The sequence below is a fragment of the Pithys albifrons genome, chromosome 1 (assembly GCF_047495875.1).
Source record: "Pithys albifrons albifrons isolate INPA30051 chromosome 1, PitAlb_v1, whole genome shotgun sequence".
NCBI lineage: Eukaryota > Metazoa > Chordata > Aves > Passeriformes > Thamnophilidae > Pithys > Pithys albifrons.
This window is the reverse complement of record NC_092458.1, coordinates 125989380-126010057: the sequence shown is the minus strand read 5'-3', so window position 1 is coordinate 126010057 and position 20678 is coordinate 125989380. Positions and strand designations below refer to the sequence as shown.

The following is a 20678-nucleotide window of genomic DNA, read 5'->3' as shown; positions in this document are numbered from 1 at the left end:
TGCCCTGCCCTCAGCCCTGTGCCCTGCCCTGCCCTGCCCTCAGCCCTGCCCTGCCCTCAGCCCTGTGCCCTGCCCTGCCCTGCCCTCAGCCCTGTCCCTGCCCTCAGCCCTGTGCCCTGCCCTGCCCTCAGCCCTGTCCCTGCCCTCAGCCCTGGCCCTGTCCCTGCCCTCAGCCCTGGCCCTGCCCTCAGCCCTGCCCTGCCCTCAGCCTTGTCCCTGCCCTCAGCCCTGTCCCTGCCCTCAGCCCTGGCCCTGCCCTCAGCCCTGCCCTGCCCTCAGCCTTGTCCCTGCCCTCAGCCCTGTCCCTAGCCCTGCCCTGCCCTCAGCCCTGCCCTCAGCCCTGTCCCTGCCCTCAGCCCTGTCCCTGCCCTCAGCCCTGTCCCTGCCCTCAGCCCTGCCCTCAGCCCTGTCCCTGCCCTCAGCCCTGTCCCTGCCCTCAGCCCTGCCCTCAGCCCTGTCCCTGCCCTGCCCTCAGCCCTGCCCTCAGCCCTGTCCCTGCCCTGCCCTCCCTGCCCTGCCCTGCCCTGCCCTCAGCCCTGCCCTGCCCTGCCCTCCCTGCCCAGGTGATCGAGCACACGGCCTTCCCGAGCCGCGCCGCCTTTGACAGCGCCGTGGACGAGGCCCTGCGCGAGTTCTCGGTGGAGCTGATCTGCCTGGCCGGGTTCATGAGGATCCTCTCGGGCCCCTTTGTCAAGAAATGGGAAGGTGAGCACAGCTGGGGACATTGAACGAGGGGGTTTCATCATCAGGGAACAGACAGTGCAGCAAATACAGAAGGGACCAGGTAAGTTGTGGATTTGCAGGAGACAAGACAAGGGCCAATAACCTCCCTTGGCCTTTGCAGGGAAGATCCTGAACATCCACCCGTCCCTGCTGCCGTCCTTCAAGGGGGCCAACGCCCACCAGCTGGTGCTGCAGGCTGGAGTTCGAGTCACGGGCTGCACCGTGCACTTTGTGGCTGTGAGTACCACCCTGTGCCCCCCTGCCACCCCAGGGCCTGCTGGAGCCCCCTGCCCCTCCTGGGCACCCTCCCTCCTTCAGAGCGCTCTGTCTGTGTGTAGCACAGGGTTGGGTAACAAGGCAGTGCTTTGGTTTCTGTCCCTGCAGGAGGGGCTGCAAATGAATGGATGGTCTGTCCAGGACTTTAAGCTTTGCCCAAGTGAATTTATTCCCTGAGCATCCCCTGCTGCCTTCCACCCTCTGGAGTGGGGCACTGGCTCATGTGGGGCCTTGGCTAAGCCAAAATCTTCATCAAACGTGGCCCCAACTCCTTGGAGTTTATCCTACAGCCTGCCTTGTTTGTTTGTCTGTCTTCTGGTCATGGCCATGGTGGGGACAGGACATGCTACTGCTGTTCTGATGAGTGAGGCCCCACTGCTGCCTCCCTGCTGTTTCATCTCAGGGAAGCAAATACTTTGTCAGTCTCTCCCTTTTCCTTGCTGGGTGTTTCTTAAGAAGAGTCTTTTGGGGTGTTCTGTGTGTGTGGAGTGGTGCAATCTGCACTGCTGGGTGTGCAGCTCAGTTGTCATTCCTCCCTTTGTATACCTGTATTACATTGCACTTGGCTTTTCATTTTCCCTCTTCTGCATAAACATACAACCAGTTCTGGTTTAGGCTTAACTTTCAGTTTTCAGGGTTTTTTTCCCCTCCTTTCCCTTGCCCCTCCAGGACTGATGAGTGAGGCCCCACTGCTGTTTCATCTCAGGGAAGCAAATACTTTGTCAGTCTCTCCCTTTTCCTTGCTGGGTGTTTCTTGGGAAGAGTCTTTTGGGGTGTTCTGTGTGTGTGGAGTGGTGCAATCTGCACTGCTGGGTGTGCAGCTCAGTGTCATTCCTCCCTTTGTATACCTGTATTACATTGCACTTGGCTTTTCATTTTCCCTCTTCTGCATAAACATACAACCAGTTCTAAGTTTAACTTTCAGTTTTCAGGGGGTTTTCCCCCTCCTTTTCCCCTGTGGGTGGTCCCTGCGTTGCTGTGGTGACCCCCTGGCGCTGTTGTCCCCGCAGGAGGAGGTGGATGCCGGGGCCATCATCTTCCAGGAGGCGGTGCCGGTGAAGGTGGGCGACACGGAGCAGGTGCTGGCGGAGCGCGTGAAGGAGGCGGAGCACCGCGCCTTCCCCGCCGCGCTGCAGCTCGTGGCCAGCGGCGCCGTCAGCCTGGGCGAGGCCGGCAAGATCTGCTGGAAGTGACAGCACCACGGCCAGGGTGTCCTGGGCTGGCACAGCTGGGCCTGCCCGACCCACCGCAGGGCACAGACCCACTGAAGGGCACAGACCCACTGAAGGGCACAGACTCATGGCACAGACCCACAGCAGGACACAGACCCACTGAAGGGCACAGACCCATGGCACAGACTCATGGCACAGACCCACAGCAGGGCACAGACCCACAGCAGGGCACAGACCCCAGCAAGGCACAGACCCACTGAAGGGCACAGACCCACTGAAGGGCACAGACCCACAGCAGGGCACAGATCCATGGCAGGGCACAGACCCATGGCAGGGCACAGACCCATGGCACAGACCCACAGCAGGACACAGACCCACAGCAGGGCACAGACCCACAGCAGGGCACAGACCCGCTGCAGGGCACAGACCCATGGCAGGGCACAGACCCATGGCACAGACCACATCAGGGCACAGACCCACTGCAGGGCACAGACCCATGGCAGGGCACAGACCCATGGCACAGACCCATGGCAGGGCACAGACCCATGGCAGGGCACAGACCCATGGCAGGGCACAGACCACAGCAGGGCACAGACCCACACCATGAACTGCTCCCTTTACTTCTGTATCGGGAATTAAAAGTGTTGACATTTTGGTCTGTGTTTTTGCCAGTGCCACCCCTGAAAAAGATTTGTTCTTTTCCTGCCAAGTTCTAGGGAACAAAAGCTGAGAGAGTGAAGGCTTCGTCCTTGAAGACACAGAGTTTGCATAAACTGAAGTTACTTGGGTCTCTTCTATTGGTTGAGGGTCTTTGGAGGAGAGCAGAGGGAGAGAGCAGAGCCTGAGACCTCTACCTGGGGCATGCTGGCCACACCTCCCTTAGGCAGATGTCACCAGCAGGCTCAATAAAGGTCAGAGGGCTCATGCTCTTGGTGTTGATGTATTTTCTCCCCAAAAGACAGCTGCTGTCTGTCAGTGCCTAGAGGATGTAGCCCCTGCCTTTGGGAGAGTGACATGAGTTGGTAAGACAACCTTATGTAAGTAACCCCTTGGTGAGTGGGGTGCTTACACATTTGGGCTTATTGCTTTAGTCTCCATCCCTCTCTCTCTCTTCCCCTTCTCTTTGAGTTCCTGCTATTCAGTCACTTCTGTTCATAAAGATCCTGTGTTTTCTGAGCTCCCAACTGTGCTCAGCCTCACTTTTCCAGCAACTGTAGAACCCACCCTGTTACACCTTCCCACCTCATGGGCTCACAGGGTTGAAGATTCCAGTGAAATCCAGAGAAAGCCACAGATGGGAATGCTGAGGCTATTCCCAGTGGGTGCAGCAGTGGCTCTGGTGCTTCCTAATCTTAATCACTTCCCTGGCACACATTTGGGGTCTCAGGTGCTTTCCTGACAAACAAAGCCCACCCAGCTGGTTCCAGAGAGAGCTGAGCCTGTCTGGGGTTGACTTGGGGCCACCAGTGTTGACCCCCAGGCTGTGACAGGGACTCTTCTGGGCTCTGCTGGGAAGTGTTTGGGAGGAAAAGTGCAATAGAAGAGAGAGGTTAAGGCAAAAACCTTCCTTAAAAAACCTCAGGCAAACCAAGAAACACTGGCCTCCCAAAACACTAATTACTGGATTTTCCCATCTAGTTTCTGGTTGGATGTTGGTAGATCTCATCAGTTCCTTGGGACATCCTGGAATTTCAAGCACTGAAGCTGCTGTTGGTCAGATGCCAGTGGGATTCAGTGTCTGCTGCCCCTTTTCCTCAGCATTCCCACGAGAAGCCCCAGGAATTCCCCTCAGAGATTTGTCCAGTGCCAAGAGCTGGGGCTTTGGGGTTTTTGGAGTGAGCAGAAAGACCTGACACAAAACTTGTCCTTGGCTTTGGAGACATTCCTCAGGAATTCTGAAGTGCCTTTGTTCTGGGAACAGTTTTCACCTGCAGTAACACTGATAATACCCAGTAACTGTCAGCACTGGCAAACAGTGGGGGGTTTGTGCAGCTCAACACTTGTGGTTTTCTTTTAGTATTTTAGCAAGTTCTGGAAGCCTTTTAATGTACTTCAGCCATCAGGTTTCCCCACACAAAGCAGAGGGACCTGAGGATGTGCTTTAGAGCTCCCCCTTAACACAGAGAAAGTGATTTTAGTCTGGGCTCTGATGTCCTGCTGGTATGTCCATGTTGGCATAAAATCCTTTGGGGTTGGAAATAAAGTCTAACAAAAATCAACCTAAACATATTTCCTTGGAATTCCTTTACCAGGAAGCTGGAGGAGTTTGGGAAAGGGGATGCCTTTGGAGGGCAGGGCAGGGGCTGTGAGTGGGTTGGGGAGGGCACAGAGCTGCAGTCCTGCCCTGGGCAGGGCAGCCCAGAACTGAATACTGGGAGGGGTGAAATCCCTGCACATGCTGTGCCCACACCCCATGGTAAAGAAATATCATGTTATTGACTGGAGCACTTTGATCACTGCCAGAAAGGCCAACAGCAGGAGACATGGAGGCTCTCAATCCAACACCCTCCATCACCCCCAATCCACCATCACAATCCAACACCCTCCATCACCCCCAATCCACCATCCCAATCCATCACCCTCCAATCCAACACCCTCCATCACCCCCAATCCACCATCACAATCCAACACCCTCCATCACCCCCAATCCACCATCACAATCCAACACCCTCCATCACCCCCAATCCACCATCACAATCCATCACCCTCCAATCCAACACCCTCCATCACCCCCAATCCACCATCACAATCCAACACCCTCCATCACCCCCAATCCACCATCACAATCCATCACCCTCCAATCCAACACCCTCCATCACCCCCAATCCACCATCACAATCCATCACCCTCCAATCCAACACCCTCCATCACCCCACTCCATCACCCCCCAATCCAACACCACCCAGTCCATCACCCCCAATCCATCATCTCCCATCCAACACTCACTCCAACACCCCAAATCTATCACAGGCAGATTGATCCAGACTCAGGTATTTGGTCACCTAAGGCTGATGGCAATTGGGATTCCATGGAATCACAGGATGGTGTGGGTGGGAAGGACCCCAAAGCCCACCCAGTGCCACCCCTGCCATGGGCAGGGACACCTCCCACCAGCCCAGGCTGCTCCAAGCCCTGTCCAGCCTGGCCTGGGACACTCTCAGGGATGGGGCAGCCACAGCTGCTCTGCCCACCCTGTGCCAGGGCCTGCCCACCCTCCCAGCCAGCAATTCCTTCCCAATATCCCACCCATCCCTGCCCTCTGGCAGTGGGAAGCCATTCCCTGTGTCCTGTCCCTCCATCCCTTGTCCCCAGTCCCTCTGACCTGTTGTTTCTACAAATGCATAAAAGAAATGTCACAGTGACCTGATTCTTGGCTTTGTTCAATTCCTGGTCTGAAAAAGAACAACTAGAGAAGTAAACCCTCAGCACAGCCAGAGGAGCCCAGAAATCTGAGCTGCTCCAACCATGGGATCAGGTGGAGACCTGGCAGAGCACAACCAGCACCCCCTTCTCCTTGAACATTTTATTTGTTAGTTGGGAACATTCATGCAATTCCAATGAAGCACAACAGGGAGCCACTCCACAGTTACAACAGACCAAACACAAACTAAGCAATGTCTTGATCATAAAAAAATTATCTACTCCAAACATGGAATAACTTTGCCTGGGTGTAAGTTCTCCCTCTTTCACCCAGATCCTGAAAAACACACATTCCCTGCTCCTTGGAGTACAAGAGACAAATCCAGGTTTCTGTACAGAAATGGCAGGGAGGGAATTTACAGGAGGGATCTACATTTCTCCCCTCCCTGAAATCCCCTTTGCCACAGTAAAGTCACACATAATTTAAAAACAGAAAAATGCAGCCTTTTAGCTGGAGCTGATGATGCTCCCAAAGAGCCCAAAGAGCAAGAGACACAGGAGGGCCCTTACAGGACACGAAACACCAAAACAGGAATATATGCATTACAATCCCTCTCCATCTTGGAATTCCTTCCCCATATCCCATCTAGCCCTGCCCTCTGGCAGTGGGAGCCATTGTCCAATCCCTCCATCCCTTGTCCCCAGTCCCTCTCCAGCTCTCCTGGAGCCCCTTTGGGCACTGGAAGGGGCTCTCAGGTCTCCCTGGGTCCTTCCCTTCTCCAGGTGACCCCCCAGCTGTCCCAGCCTGTCCCAGCACAGAGGGGCTCAGCCCTGGGAGCTGCAGCAGCTCCACACCATCCCCAGCTGCTCTCACAACAGTACAGGCCCTGTTGGAGCTGCCCTGGGAACCTCCCAGGGCTCTGCAGGGTGATGCAGCCCCAGAAATGGATCCTTGGAGCAATGAATTTCCCTCAGAAGCACCAGAGCAGTTTTCCAGTCTGAGTTTTACAGTCCCTGTAACACATTCTCTCCTCCACAGATGAATCAAAGAATCAGCTGGGTTGGAAGAGACCTCTGAGATCATCAAGTCCAACCCTTGATCCAACCCCACTGTGATCACCAGCCCAGGGCACTCAGTGCCACGTCCAGAGATGGAGAATCCACCCCCTCTCTGGGCAGCCCATTCCAATGCCTGAGCACTCTGTAAAGAATTTCTTTCTATATCCAACCTAAACCTCCCCTGGCAGAGCTCAAGCTGTGCCCTCTTGTTCTCCTGCTGGTTGCCTGAGAGAAGAGACCAGTCCCCACCTGGTTACATCCTCCTGTCAGGAAGTTGTGGAGAGTGCTGAGGTCTCCCCTGAGCCTCCTTTTCTCCAGGCTAAACAACAGAACAAAGAAATTCTAGACCTGAAAAGCCAGGTTGGCTCCCACCCCCAGTTTCTGAAGAGGAGTGTAAGGAAAGCTGTGAGGGAAAGGGCTGGGAATGGAAACCTGGGACAGCAAGATGACAGAGAGAAGCACTTGGAGGAGGTGGGAGGAAGAGGGATGAGCAGGACGAAGCCCCTCACTGCCCTACCCGGAGGAGGGAGAGGAGGGAGGAGCAGGACCGAGCCCCTCACTGCCCTACCCGGAGGAGGGAGAGGAGGGAGGAGCAGGACCGAGCCCCTCACTGTCCTACCCGGAGGAGGGAGAGGAGGGAGGAGCAGGACCGACCCCCTCACTGCCCTGCCCGGAGGAGGGAGAGGAGGGAGGAGCAGGACCGAGTCCCTCACTGCCCAGTCCGCAGCCCATCGCGCTCCTGAGGCTCCGGAGCTGCCGTGGGACAGGACTCGCAGCCCCCCTTGTCCCCGGGCAGCGCCGCACCTCGGCTCTCTCGCTTCCAGCAGACTGTCCCGTCGGGTGCCAGGCTCACGGCGCCGCTGGCCACGAGCTGCAGGGCGGTGGGCAGTGCCCGGCTCTCGGCATCCCGCACCCGCTCCGACAGCAGCTCCGCACTGTCCCCCGCACGCACCGCCACGGGCTCCCGGTGGATCGCCGGCCCCGGCCCGGGGGGCTCCTGCAACAACGCACGGGGCGGGTCCGGGGAGCGCTCCGGGGAAAGGGCTCATCCCTTCTCCGTAAAATCAGATGGTCTTTACTAGTTTTTAATCAGACCTGAGCTAACTTTGTATTTTATATTAATTTTTGAGTTTAGCTCGTAGCCAAGTTTGTCAGTTCTCTTAACCACGCAGAGCTTTAGGCAAAGAGGAACTGAACCTGTGAGATGAACTTGGAGAAATAAACCAAAAATACTGTTTAGATCAGAGGCTGAGCTGGGAGAGGGAACTCAGCACACCTGGCTGGGGCAGAGGCTGAGCTGGGAGAGGGAACTCAGCACACCTGGCTGGGGCAGAGGGAACTCAGCACACCTTGGCTGGGGCAGAGGGAACTCAGCACACCTTGGCTGGGGCAGAGGGAACTCAGCACACCTTGGCTGGGGCAGAGGGAACTCAGCACACCTTGGCTGGGGCAGAGGGAACTCAGCACACCTTGGCTGGGGCAGAGGGAACTCAGCACACCTGGCTGGGGCAGAGGGAACTCAGCACACCTTGGCTGGGGCAGAGGGAACTCAGCACACCTTGGCTGGGGCAGAGGGAACTCAGCACACCCGGCTGGGGCAGAGGGAACTCAGCACACCTTGGCTGGGGCAGAGGGAACTCAGCACACCTTGGCTGGGGCAGAGGCTGAAGCTGCCCCGTGTTTGACTCAAAGCACACCCAGAGCTGCAGAGGTCAGAGCAGCCATCAGAGCTGCTCAGAGTCACCCAAACCTCCTGCCTGACTCTGGGGAGGGTTTCAGCTGTAACTCAGGATATGAACCTGGGGACACAAAGTCTGGTGGCACCTCTCTGGTGGTGCCACCCCCCGTGTGCCCAGCGCTGGGTGAAAGGGAGGGGTTTGTTCTGTTCTATTGGATGTGACTGTTCCTTAACTCACTGGAAAAACCCACCCAAAAAGGAAGAAGGGAGGACTTCAGGAAACCCCAAATGCAGTGTAACCCCACATCTTTCTGGTTTTCACTGGTAGCAATCCCAGTATTTCCACACATTCCTCTCACCTCTGCCTGTTTCTGCCTTCAGAAAGCAAAGCAAACAGCCAGTTCCTTTGTCTGACTCCCAGGACACTCACCAGGACAAAGTGCACGGTGCAACCTGTGACTTTGAAGCCACCCTGGGGGGGCTCCTGAGGGGCATTTCCATCCTTCACAAGTGGCAAGAGTGATGGAGAAGCACTCAAGATTTTCCCTGGGCATCAAAAAGGGGACAAAAAAAAGAGAAAAAAAGAAGATAATTTGAACTGATTTTCCTTTAAAACTAAAATTGAGATGTGATCAGTGGTTCAAACACTGCTGAGCACCTCTGGAATTCTGCTGTGCCAGGAGCACAGGATGGGGTGCAGGGCCTGCCAGTGGCATGTTCCAGGGAAGGCCAAGGACCTCTGAATCCATGGATGGACAGACAGGTGGGAAACCTCTCCCCTGCCAGGTGTCCAGACCTGCTGCTGCAGGTGAGGGGACCCTGCAGCTTTTTGCAGAGCCACTTCACAGATGGAAGGGATTTTCAAGGAAACATAATCCCAAAGGAGCCTGTCCAAGCTGCCTATGGGGTGAGTAACTTCTGAGCAAGGGCTGTGAGCTGGCACTCTCTCCTCAGCCCTCACTCACTCAGGGGCTGTCAGGGCTGTGCTTCCACACACCCAGAGCTGGGCTGGGCTGTGCAGCCCTCAGCACAGCGACAGGAAGGGGGGAATCAGCCTCTCTCCCACTTTTCCAGTGGGAGCTGCAGGGAGTGAGTTCAGCAGGACCCCCCAGCACAGCTCCTGGGCAAGGATGGGATCAAAGCCCTTCAAAGGGAAGGCAGCAGAGCCACCCCATGCCCTGATTTTGCCCCTCTGACACTCCTGCTGCAGCACAAGGGGTTTCTGTGCCAGTCCACAGCCAGAACCCCATCCCAGCCCCACTGCCAGAAGGAATGACAGCACAGAGCAGCCCCTCTGCTGCAATGCCATCGGTGCCAGCCAGGCTGAGGGACTGGCCCAAGGACAGAGAACTGTGATGGGGGAATCCTGGCCAGCCCAGCCATGGTCTAGTTTCCCTTCCCCATGGATTTCTTACCTCTCCATTTGCGGAGGAAAGGGCTGGACAGGACCCTCACAAAGCCTGCCAGGCAGATGAGCTCCACAGAGAACTCCTCCAGCACATGGTCGAGGGTGCTGTCGAACTCAGCACGGCTCCCAAACAGCTTGGGATCGATCACCTGGGGCAGCACAGCACCCACAGCCCTGTCAGGGCACAGCCCATGGCACAGGGGACAGCACCCACAGCCCTGTCAGGGCACAGCCCATGGCATGGGGGGGCAGCCTGAACACCCACAGCCCTGTCAGGGCACAGCCCATGGCACAGGGCACAGCACAGCACCTACAGCCCTGTCAGGGCACAGCCCGTGGCACAGGGCACAGCACAGCACCCACAGCCCTGTCAGGGCACAGCCCATGGCACGGGGGGGCAGCCTGAACACCCACAGCCCTGTCAGGGCACAGCCCATGGCACGGGGGGGCAGCCTGAACACCCACAGCCCTGTCAGGGCACAGCCCATGGCACAGGGGACACAGCACAGCACCCACAGCCCTGTCAGGGCACAGCCCATGGCACAGGGGACACAGCACAGCACCCAGAGCCCTGTCAGGGCACAGCCCGTGGCACGGGGGGCAGCCTGAACACCCACAGCCCTGTCAGGGCACAGCCCATGGTACAGGGCACAGCACAGCACCCACAGCCCTGTCAGGGCACAGCCCATGGTACAGGGGACAGCACAGCACCCACAGCCCTGTCAGGGCACAGCCCATGGCACAGGGGACAGCACAGCACCCACAGCCCTGTCAGGGCACAGCCCGTGGCACGGGGGGCAGCACAGCACCCACAGCCCTGTCAGGGCACAGCCCGTGGCACAGGGGACACAGCACAGCACCCACAGCCCTGTCAGGGCACAGCCCGTGGCACAGGGGGCAGCACCCAGGGGAACACACTGCATTCATGCCAGGCCACTGCATGGTTTGAAAGGAGGGGCAGTGAGGTGGGGGCTGGACTCTTCCATGGCCCAAGGGAAAGGAGGAGAGAAACCAGCCTCAAATTGCACCAGGACAGGCTCAGATCAGAGATTAGAAACAGTTTTTCCCTTCCAGAGTGGTCAGGCCTTGGAATGAGTGTCCCAGGGAGGTGGTGGAGTCACTGGCTCTGGAAGGGTTCAGGACACATCTGGATGTGGCCCTTGGGGTCGTGGATTAGGGGTGTTTGTGGTGGTGCTGGTGACACTGGATGGTCCTGCAGGTCTCTGCCAGCCTTGGTGATTGTGGGATTATTCAGAACAACATGAGACAGGTTTTCATCCTGGAGGAGGGAAGGCTCCAGGGAGACCTGACAGCCCCTTCCAGAGCCCAAAGGAGCTCCAGGAGAGCTGGAGAGGGACTGGGGACAAGGGATGGAGGGACAGGACAAGGGGAATGGCTTCCCACTGCCAGAGGGCAGGGTTAGATGGGATATTGGGCAGGAATTGCTGTCTGGGAGGGTGGGCAGGCCCTGGCACAGGGTGGGCAGAGCAGCTGTGGCTGCCCCATCCCTGGGAGTGTCCCAGGCCAGGCTGGACAGGGCTTGGAGCAGCCTGGGCTGGTGGGAGGTGTCCCTCCCATGGCAGGGGGTGGCACTGGGTGGGCTTTGAGGTCCCTTCCAACCCAAACCATCCTGGGATTTTATGATTCTGAGAAGGGATAAGCCCAGGAGACAACACATTCCTGTGTTTTACAGAACCTGGACTGTCACTGATTTCAGGCCAGGCTTTAAGCTCATGGGCTGCAGTCTCAGACCCAAATCACCAGATCTATTCCCTTCCTACCTCTGGGCTGCAGCACTCACTGATGAGCTGGGAAGGACTCCCAGACCCCACTGAGGACTTCCAAATCTGCCAGCTTTGGCTGGAACAATCCACTGACCCACGGGGAAAATTCTACCCAGAAGTGCCCCCTGACTGCTCACCAAGTGTTTCCTGAACACCTCTGGGCTCAGGAGCTGGGGATAAAGGAAAGGGAAGAGGTGACTTTACCCTGGTGGGAATGCCAGCCCGGGCTGCGTTCCGGAGCTCTTCCACCCCAGCCCTGCTGGAGATGAGCAGGACGAGCTGGGCACGGCTGCCTGGCTCCCTCGTGTCACCCATCAGCGCCGAGAGGGTCGTGCCTCAGACACACAGGGAGCAAACAGTCAGGGCAGGGCTGAGCCCCCGGGCACTGCGAGGGGCTCCCAGCCCTGTCACCCAACACAAATCTGCTTTTTCCCAGCTGTCCAAACAGCACAAAGCAACTGGAGCACAGGTAACACTCATTTGAGCAGCACAACCCAACTTCCCAACCCTAGTCAAAGTGCAACCCTGGCTTTAGGAGGTGTGCAGACTCTTGAAGGAAAGGTAGGTTGGGAGCACCTGGATGAGGACTGAATCCAAGCTCTCCTGTGCCAGGACACTGCTCCGTGTCAGGACAGAGGGAACTCACCTGTCCCAGAGACGAGCACAGCGACCCTCACCCTCCTCCTGGCGGGCTGGGGCCGAGCCTCGGGGGCACCATCGCTCAGGGAGCCCTGGGGGCTGCTCAGCTGCAGGGCTGCCTCCAGGTTCTGCACCTCCACGTGGGCACCTGGCCAAACACAGCAGGAAAACACTGCATTGGACTGTGCCACCTGAATTGACTTCGCCATCTGAAATGGCTTCACTGAACAGAGAAACTCGAATAAGAGGTTTCAGTGACAAGAAGAGGTGTCAGCAATGGGTGGGTTTCTGCTGGCACTGGTGGAAGTACAAAGGCTTGGGCAGCCCAGCTCTCAGGGGCTGTGTGATCCCTTTGGTGGTACCCACTCACAGAGCTGCCCCCAAGGCCTGGGTGTGGCATGGCCTTCTCAAGGCTTAGCCCCATCTTTTATTCCTGTCTTCCTCATTGCAAAATGACACTAAGGACTGTTGGTGGAGCTGAGGTGGCACTTTGGCTGCCCACACTGCTCAGTTTCCAGGGGGACTTTGGCTCACACCATGCTGGGTGTCAGTCACTGGACACACTGAGCCTTCAGAGCCACCATCACACGGGTCTGTGTGAGCTGGGAAGGGGCTGGCAAGGAGGTGAGTTGATTACCATGACTGTGATAAAACATCAGCTTATAGTTGAGGGATTTACTGGAGCCTCCAGGATGCACCTGGGGGAGAGGTTATCCAGGTACTCTCACTCTGGAACAACCTTCACTTCTCACTATTTAATGAGGAAATGTGGAGGTGGAAAGGAGCCTCCAGCCTGGTGAAACAATGGGAAAAAATGTGAACCCCAGAACTTTTGCAGCAGGGAGTGTCAGGGCAGCAGAGCTGAGGACACCCGATGGCTCCCAGGGGACACTTCTCGGGATCACCTTCCAAAACAACCCACCCTGTCCCACTTTGAGATCAGAGAACCCATCCCTGAGTGCAAACCCCTCCGAGGTGGGACCCAATCATGCCCTGGGGCTTTCCTGTGGCTGCCTTTGCCCCCAGGACCTGCTCACCCGTGTGCCCAGGGCTGACCACCCTCCCGATGGGCCACGCCTGCTCCTGCCTGCAGATGGTCCTGAGCACGTGCTGGGCCAGGTCCTGCTGCACAAGCAGCACTGCCCCAATCCCGCAGGGGAAGGTCTGGGCCATCTCCTCTGCACTCAGGTTCCCTTCCTTGTAGAGCCAGCAGAAGATTTCAGGGATCTTCCAGCTGAGAGCATCTGAAAATGATGGGAATTCGTGTGTGGTCAGCACAGAAACTTGGTGGTAGTTATTAGTTATTGTCTGCCCTGACAGTGGGCTGTGCAAGAGCTGAGAGACACCAATACCTTCTGTTACAGAATCCCGGGATCCCTGAGGCTGGCACAGCCCTGCCAGCCCTGGAGCCCACCCTGTGCCCCATGCCCACCTTGGCAAAGCCCTGCCAGCCCCTGCAGCCCACCCTGTGCCCGATGCCCACCTTGTCCCCCAACCCAGAGCACTCAGTGCCACAGCCACTCCTGCCTTGGGCACCTCCAGGGCTGGGCACTCCAAACCTCCCTGGGCAGCTCCTGCCAGTGCCTGCCCATCCCTTCCAGGCAGAAATTCCTCCTGATGTCCAACCTGAATGTTCTGGGTTGAAAGGCACCTCAAAGCTTGCTCTGTGAGCAGAGGACCTTCCACTAGACCAGGTTGCTCCAAGCCCTGTCCAACCTGGCCTTGAAAATTCTTTCTAATGTCACTCTACAGAAATCCAGAGTACAGACGTACAGACACCTTCCCTCCCCCCTCCTCATCCCCTTGGTGTTTTTGAGCTGACATGAACATGGTTTTCTTTGTTATTTTGAACTTCTGAATGCTATGCCCAGTTTTGGCTTCCACAGAAGTTCTGCCTTACAGCTGTCAGATGCTGCTGTGGGGAGGCTGCTGCCCCAAGTGTGTGTGTGTGTGTGTGCACAGGTACAAGGGAGCAAAAGGTGCAAATCAATGGTCTCAACAAGCCCCACTGATTGGTCAAAATGTTCAGTATGGGGAGGTGTCCTGTGGAACACACAGTCTTCTCCAACACCTGTTGTCCTAAAGATGTTCTGCCTTCACACTCCTCTGAAATTTCCCCTCTCCAACCAGAGCGGTGCTCATGAGCTGATGGTTGAAAACAGGAGTGTTTTTGGGTGGGACCTTTGGAAAAGCATCGACTTGGGGTCATTCAGGCTCCAGCTCTGCAGAGACATTGCTGAGTGTCTCTACAAGGAGCTGAGGAGTCCAGCCTGTGTTGTTGGTGTTTTGTCAGGCTCTGGCACTCACCCAGGATGGCGCTGAGATGCTCTGGCAGGATCCTGGCGATGCCCCCCACCAGCCCCTCCTCAGCAATGGGGGCGAAGGCCTTGACGTGCCCTGAGCGCAGCACGGGCAGCAGGGAGGGGCTGTACATCCTGGCTGGGCTCAGCAGGGCCTCTCCTGCAACCAACAGGGGCACTTCAACCAAAAATCCTTGGAATCATAAAGTCATAGAATGATTTGGGTTGGAGGAACCCCAAAGCTCATCCCATCCCACTCCTGCCATGGGCAGGGACACCTCCCACCAGCCCAGGCTGCTCCAAGCCCTGTCCAACCTGGCCTGGGACACTCCCAGGGATGGGGCAGCCACAGCTGCTCTGCCCAACCTGTGCCAGGGCCTGCCCACCCTCCCAGCCAGCAATTCCTTCCCAATATCCCACCTATCCCTGCCCTCTGGCAGTGGGAAGCCATTCCCCTTTGTTGTATCCCTCTCTGCCCATATAGAAAGTGCCTCTCCTGCCTTTTTTAACCCATTCCAGGCACTGGCAGGGGCTCTAAGCTCTCCCCAAAGCCTTCTCTTCTCCGAGCTGGATTCAATTAATTCCCAAGGCCATGAGGTGTTTTCTGGGAATGCTCCTCTGAACAGGTTCTCTCCCACTCCTTGTGGCACACAAAGTGGGGAGGCAGGAAAAAGTGCTGCCCACTCTTCCAAAACCGGACAGGAGCCCCCAAGGAGCGATGCCCACCCTGCTGTGAGCCCCCCAAGGCAGCCCCCGCTCGTGGCAGTGCCTGGACAGAGCCCGTACCCAGCGTGGTGTGCCCGGCGCTGCCCGGGGCCGGCGAGCAGGGCTGGAGGGGGCTCGCCAGCAGCACCCTCTGCACGGCGCCCACGCCGCGGCCGTGGATGGCAGGGCAGGCCAGGCCCAGCAGCACGTCCCCCTCCTCGGCTCTCTGCAGCCCCAGCAGCTCCTGCCCCCTCTCCACGGCGCCCACCACGAACCCCGACAGGGCGAACTCCCCCGTGGGAAACCAGCCTGGCACCTCGGACACCTCCCGGCCTGAGGGGGAGAGAGACACCAGCACTGCATGGAGGGTGTCTGGGGGATCAGTTTACAGTCAGAGAACCATGGAAGGACCCCAAAGCCCCCCCAGTGCCACCCCTGTCATGGGCAGGGACACCTCCCACCAGCCCAGGCTGCTCCAAGCCCTGTCCAGCCTGGCCTGGGACACTCCCAGGGATGGGGCAGCCACAGCTGCTCTGGGAATTCCATCCCAGCCCCTCCCCACCCTCACAGGAACAGTTCCTTCCCCATATCCCATCTAGCCCTGCCCTTCTTCAGCTTAAGGCGACTATTTTAAGACCACTTAAAACTTGGGGCTTCTCCTAAAGCCCCAGGACACCCAAGAAAGTTGCAGCCTAAGAAGCACTTCAGATGCATTTTAAAAATCCTTCCCACTTCCCCTCAAGATTTTAACAAAGCTTCCTGAAAGAAGAAGCATTTTTATTAGTATTATTTCATGTACTTATCTGGCACCTCTTGTTAAGACCAAGTACCAGAGAGGGAATGAAAACATTGACACTTGAAGGATGTGATGCCTCCAGTTCTGCTGTGTCCTTTACAAGGATAAAGTAGCAAGAACTGGGATCCAAATGCACAAAGAGTACAACCCAACCCTCTGTGCTGACCCTTTTAACAGAGAATGAGGATTTGAAGCCCAAAAGCTCAACTGTTCTTGCACCAAACAGAAACCAGCAACTCTAGTGCCACGTGCTGCCTCTGCCTCCAGAGCCCATTTTCCTGGGGACAATTCCAACATCAGAACCTTCAAATCCCAGAGGAGAGGAGTGTCCCTACCCAGGAAAGCACATCCTGCACTCCTGCAAGCCTCAGCTATTCCTTCTTGGAGCGTTTCGGTCACTTCAGCATCAAGTTTGCCACAGGCAAAGTGGCTGAGGAAGAAGAGGGGCTCTGCCCCCTGGGCCAGGAGGGCATTGGCACACAGGGCCACCAGGTCCTGCCCGATGGTGTCGTGCCGTTTACACACCTGTGCAATCTGCAAAACATGGGGGGAAGGAGAAACCTGCAGCACTCACACAGTAACCAGGACATGAGCAGAAACCTTCGAGTCACCACAGAGCACAAGGGCAGGAGAGAACCTGGGGCATCATCCAGTTTGAATATGGAGAAACTGCTACTTTTCTTGCAGAGAAAAAGAAAAATCTACTTTGCTTTTTTAAATATTCATTCTGATTCTGGCTCCAACTACCCAGAAACTGTCATTTTGGTTTGGATTTTTTTGTTGTTTGCTTTTTGGAATATTATCACAGAATCATAGAATAGTTTGTGTTTGGAGGGACCCCGAAGCCCCCCCAGTGCCACCTCTGCCATGGCAGGGACACCTCCCACCAGCCCAGGCTGCTCCAAGCCCTGTCCAACCTGGCCTGGGACACTCCCAGGGATGGGGCAGCCACAGCTGCTCTGCCCACCCTGTGCCAGGGCCTGCCCACCCTCCCAGCCAGCAATTCCTTCCCAATATCCCATCCAGCCCTGCCCCCTGGCAGTGGGAGCAATTCCCTTTGTCCTGTCCCTCCATCCCTTGTCCCAGGTCCCTCCCCAGCTCTCCTGGAGCTCCTTTGGGCACTGGAAGGTCTTTCACAAAGCACAAACTTTTCCCTCAGGAGAGCTGGTTTTACCTGTACAGAAGAGCCCAGAACAGGAAGATGGACAAGGGGAAAATCAGATAAATAAATCTCAGTGGATTCAAAAAGGTGACAGAGCAGCACCTGGACCAAGTCTGGGGTTGGAGTACAAGCCTGGTTGACTTCCCTGGATGCTGGATTTAGAGTGCCATGGAAACCCCTCAGCCTTTGCTGCATTACAGCCCCTCCCTCCCACTGCTCCAGGAGCAATTCCTAAGGCATTGGCCAACTTTTCTTTGGCCAGGGAAGAACCTTGGGAACAGCCTGTGGAAACACAGTTGGGAATGTCTCTGTGCCAAGCAGTTGGAACAAAGACTCACAAGAGCCAGCACCAATCACTGTTTCATGCTTAGAGGTGGCCAAGGATGTAGGACTGCAGAAGACCTTCTGGATGATTCCACTGAGTCTCCTGCTGTTTATCATCCTGTTACTAAAGGTACAAACACCAACCTCAAACAAGCAATGCTGCTGTGCTTGCCCAGTGAAAGGAGCTTCAGACCTCCCTCTTCTGATGGCTGAAAACCTTCTGGTTCAATATATAAAGACATCCCTGGCTCAGCTTATCCTGATTCAATACATAAAGATATCCCTGGCTCAGTTTACCCGAAGTGTTTTTGGGTAATTAATATTCTTTGTCTCTTGGCTTCTATTCCCCTCTAATGTTTCTTTCCTCCATCCTTCCTTTCCCCTTTGCCCTGACAGAGGTATCTGTGCTCCCTCTCCACACACAGGTTGTTGAGCTGAGTCTGACAGTTCTCATTTAAACACCTCCTGAATGGATCTTTCTCAAAGTCAATGGACAGAAATTCTGGTTCTTAGTGCACCAAGTGCTCAGGTCCATTTTTGGTTTTCTGTCCTTTTATCCCAAAACACCCACATTGTCCCTAACAGATGCCCAGGCCTTGCTCAGATGGTCACCCCCAAAGTCCAGGTGCCCCCTCAGTGGGCTCAGGGGGATTTGTGATGCTCAGGAGGGTGTGATTGCCTGTGGTACTTAAAAGCCTCAGGAGGTACCAGCAGCTTTGCCACAGTTGGGTGCAAGTTACCTGCAGTTTAGTGCCAAGGTCTTTGGTTTGAGCCACCAGGATGGGATCGTCATAACCAGACGCCTTCAAGTCAAAGAAACCAGCAGAGCCTCCCAGTGCTGAGCGACTGCCTGGTGGGCACACACACCCATTGCTGGGGAACCCACCCAGAGCTCTCACCCAGACAAGAACTGCAAATTAGCACAGAATCCCAGAGTCCCTGAGGCTGGCACAGCCCTGCCAGCCCCTGCAGCCCACCCTGTGCCCGATGCCCACCTTGGCAAAGCCCTGCCAGCCCCTGCAGCCCACCCTGTGCCCCATGCCCACCTTGTCCCCCAGCCCAGAGGACTCAGTGCCATGGCCAGTCCTGCCTTGAGCACCTCCAGGGCTGGGCACTCCAAACCCCCCTGGGCAGCCCCTGCCAGTGCCTGCCCACCCTTTGCAGGCAGAAATTCCTGCTCTGTGCCCCCTGCCCCTGCCCTGGCCCAGCCTGAGGCCGTGCCCTCTGCTCCTGTCACTGTGCCCTGGGGCACTGCCCGACCCCCTGTCCCGGCTCCCTGCTCCTGGCAGGGATGGCAGAGCCAGAAGGTGCCCCCTGAGCCTCCTTTGCTCCAGTCTTTTTTTACTATTATTTTATTTATTTATTCTGTTATTTCTATTCTATCCTATCCTATCCTATCCTATCCTATTCTGTTCTATTCTATTCTATTCTATTCTATTCTATTCTATTCTATTCTATTCTATTCTATTCTATTCTATTCTATTCCTGTTCTGCACCTTGACAAAGAACAGTCACCCCCACGGGGAGCCAAGTATTTTTTAATTAATCATAAGAGGAGTGAAAAGAAAGGAATGAGAGTTTTCTTTCCCTTTGGTGACCCCAGCCCTGCTTTCCAAGCTCAGTTTCAATGCCATGAATGTTCTGCTCATCTCCTGGGGAGAAAAAGATGTTTCACCCAATATCCTGAGGAAATCCAAATATTCCTCCCAGTCTTACCTGCTCTGGTACCACTTACAACAGGTGCCTGTGGCAGGTGGGGCAGAACATCCCTGGTTGTGGCTTCCACACGTCTCTCTCTGTACATCAGAGCCCTGTGGAGGGGAAAGGACATGGTGGCAGCAGCAGGGACGTGTCCTGCCAGCCCATCCCACACAGCAACAGCAGATGGGAACACCTGGGCTGGTGTGTCCGTGCCAGGGCTCACATACAGAGGCTGTTGGAGCAGCCGCAGCCCCCGATGGCCGATGTCCCTCCTGTATGTGGCTCCCTGGAAGTGGATGGTGGCTACACCCCTGTTGGCATCTCCCAGGGCTTCCAGCAGGTCCTCCCTGACGGCCGTGATGGAGAGGACTCTGCCCCCAGTGGTCACCACCCTGCCATCCTTCAGCGCCGTGCCACCGTGGAACACCTGCAGCCCCAGCGCCTGGGCCTGGGGCAGCCCTGCAGGAGCAGAGGGAGCCCCCTGAGTGCTGAAATCACACATCCTGTCACAGAATCCCACAATCCCCAAGGTGGGAAGAGACATCAGGACCATCCAGCACCACCAGCACCACCAGGATCACCCCCAGTCCACGTCCCCAAGGGCCACATCCAAACCCCTCTGGGACACTTCCAGACACAGTGACTGCCCCACCTCCCTGGGACACTCATTCCAAGGCCTGAACACTCCTGCAGGGAGAAGTTGTTTCCAGTCTCTGCTCTGCCCCTGCCCTGGTGCAGTTTGAGGCCATCTCCTCTCCCCCTTTCCCCTGGGCCATGGCAGAAGAGCCTGACCCCCCTCACTGCCCCCTCCTGGCAGGGAGTTGTGCAGAGCAATGAGGTCCCCCCTGAGCCTCCTCTTCCCCAGACAACCCCCCAGCCCCCTCCGCTGCTCTTCAAGGTACATGTTCTCCTACCCCTTCCCAGCTTCATTCCCTGTTTTGGACAAAAGAGTGAAGACTGAAGTCCTTTTTACAGTCAGGGGAGAACAACCATAAAGCTTCCCAGCCCTTTTTTCTTCTGAGAAGCAGCGCTGCCAGTGAGGGGTATCCACTGGCCCAGGAATCCCTTCTGAGATATCCAGGGAGTATCACAGAATCCTGGAATGGTCTGGGTGGGAAGGGACCCCAAAGCCACCCAGTGCCACCCCTGCCATGGGCAGGGACACCTCCCACCAGCCCAGGCTGCTCCAAGCCCTGTCCAACCTGGCCTGGGACACTCCCAGGGATGGGGCAGCCACAGCTGCTCTGCCCACCCTGTGCCAGGGCCTGCCCACCCTCCCAGCCAGCAATTCCTTCTCAATATCCCATCCAGCCCTGCCCTCTGGCACTTTGAAGCCATTCCCCTTGTCCTGTCCCTCCATCCCTTGGAAATGGTCTCTCTCCATCTTTCCTGTGGCTCCTTCAGCTCCTGGAAGGCCACACTGAGGTCCCCCCAAAGCTTCTCCTCTCCAGGCTGGCCAATGCCAGCTGTGCCAGCCTTTCCTCCCAGCAGAGCTGCTCCATCCTCTGCCCATCCTGGGGCCTCCTCTGGCCTCTCCAGCAGCTCCATGTCCTCCCTGTGCTGGGAACTGCAAAAGTTTGGAAGCAGATCC

At 56.6% G+C, this 20678-nt stretch overlaps 2 protein-coding genes across 3 annotated transcripts in view; one reads left to right on the top strand and one right to left on the bottom strand.

The window, feature by feature from the left end:
• Positions 1 to 4390, top strand: part of LOC139677460 (trifunctional purine biosynthetic protein adenosine-3) — a 41625-nt gene extending 37235 nt beyond the window's left edge. For both annotated transcript variants that reach the window (XM_071567446.1, XM_071567437.1), the window contains 3 exons: positions 564 to 705; positions 845 to 960; positions 2010 to 4390. In XM_071567446.1, the coding sequence (XP_071423547.1) occupies positions 564 to 705; positions 845 to 960; positions 2010 to 2192 (441 nt within the window). In that variant the 3' untranslated portion in view covers positions 2193 to 4390. The remainder of the gene's footprint in view (positions 1 to 563; positions 706 to 844; positions 961 to 2009) is intronic.
• Positions 4391 to 7299: 2909 nt separating this feature from the next.
• LOC139678343 (trifunctional purine biosynthetic protein adenosine-3-like) overlaps positions 7300 to 20678 on the bottom strand; it is a 28180-nt gene continuing 14801 nt past the window's right edge. The window contains exons 10-21 of the mRNA XM_071569090.1: positions 19315 to 19546; positions 19103 to 19197; positions 18127 to 18236; positions 16236 to 16434; positions 15186 to 15437; positions 14407 to 14559; positions 13137 to 13343; positions 12107 to 12247; positions 11665 to 11795; positions 9684 to 9825; positions 8699 to 8814; positions 7300 to 7587 (exon numbers count right to left, since the gene is read on the bottom strand). Of these exons, the coding sequence (XP_071425191.1) occupies positions 7300 to 7587; positions 8699 to 8814; positions 9684 to 9825; positions 11665 to 11795; positions 12107 to 12247; positions 13137 to 13343; positions 14407 to 14559; positions 15186 to 15437; positions 16236 to 16434; positions 18127 to 18236; positions 19103 to 19197; positions 19315 to 19546 (2066 nt within the window). The remainder of the gene's footprint in view (positions 7588 to 8698; positions 8815 to 9683; positions 9826 to 11664; positions 11796 to 12106; positions 12248 to 13136; positions 13344 to 14406; positions 14560 to 15185; positions 15438 to 16235; positions 16435 to 18126; positions 18237 to 19102; positions 19198 to 19314; positions 19547 to 20678) is intronic.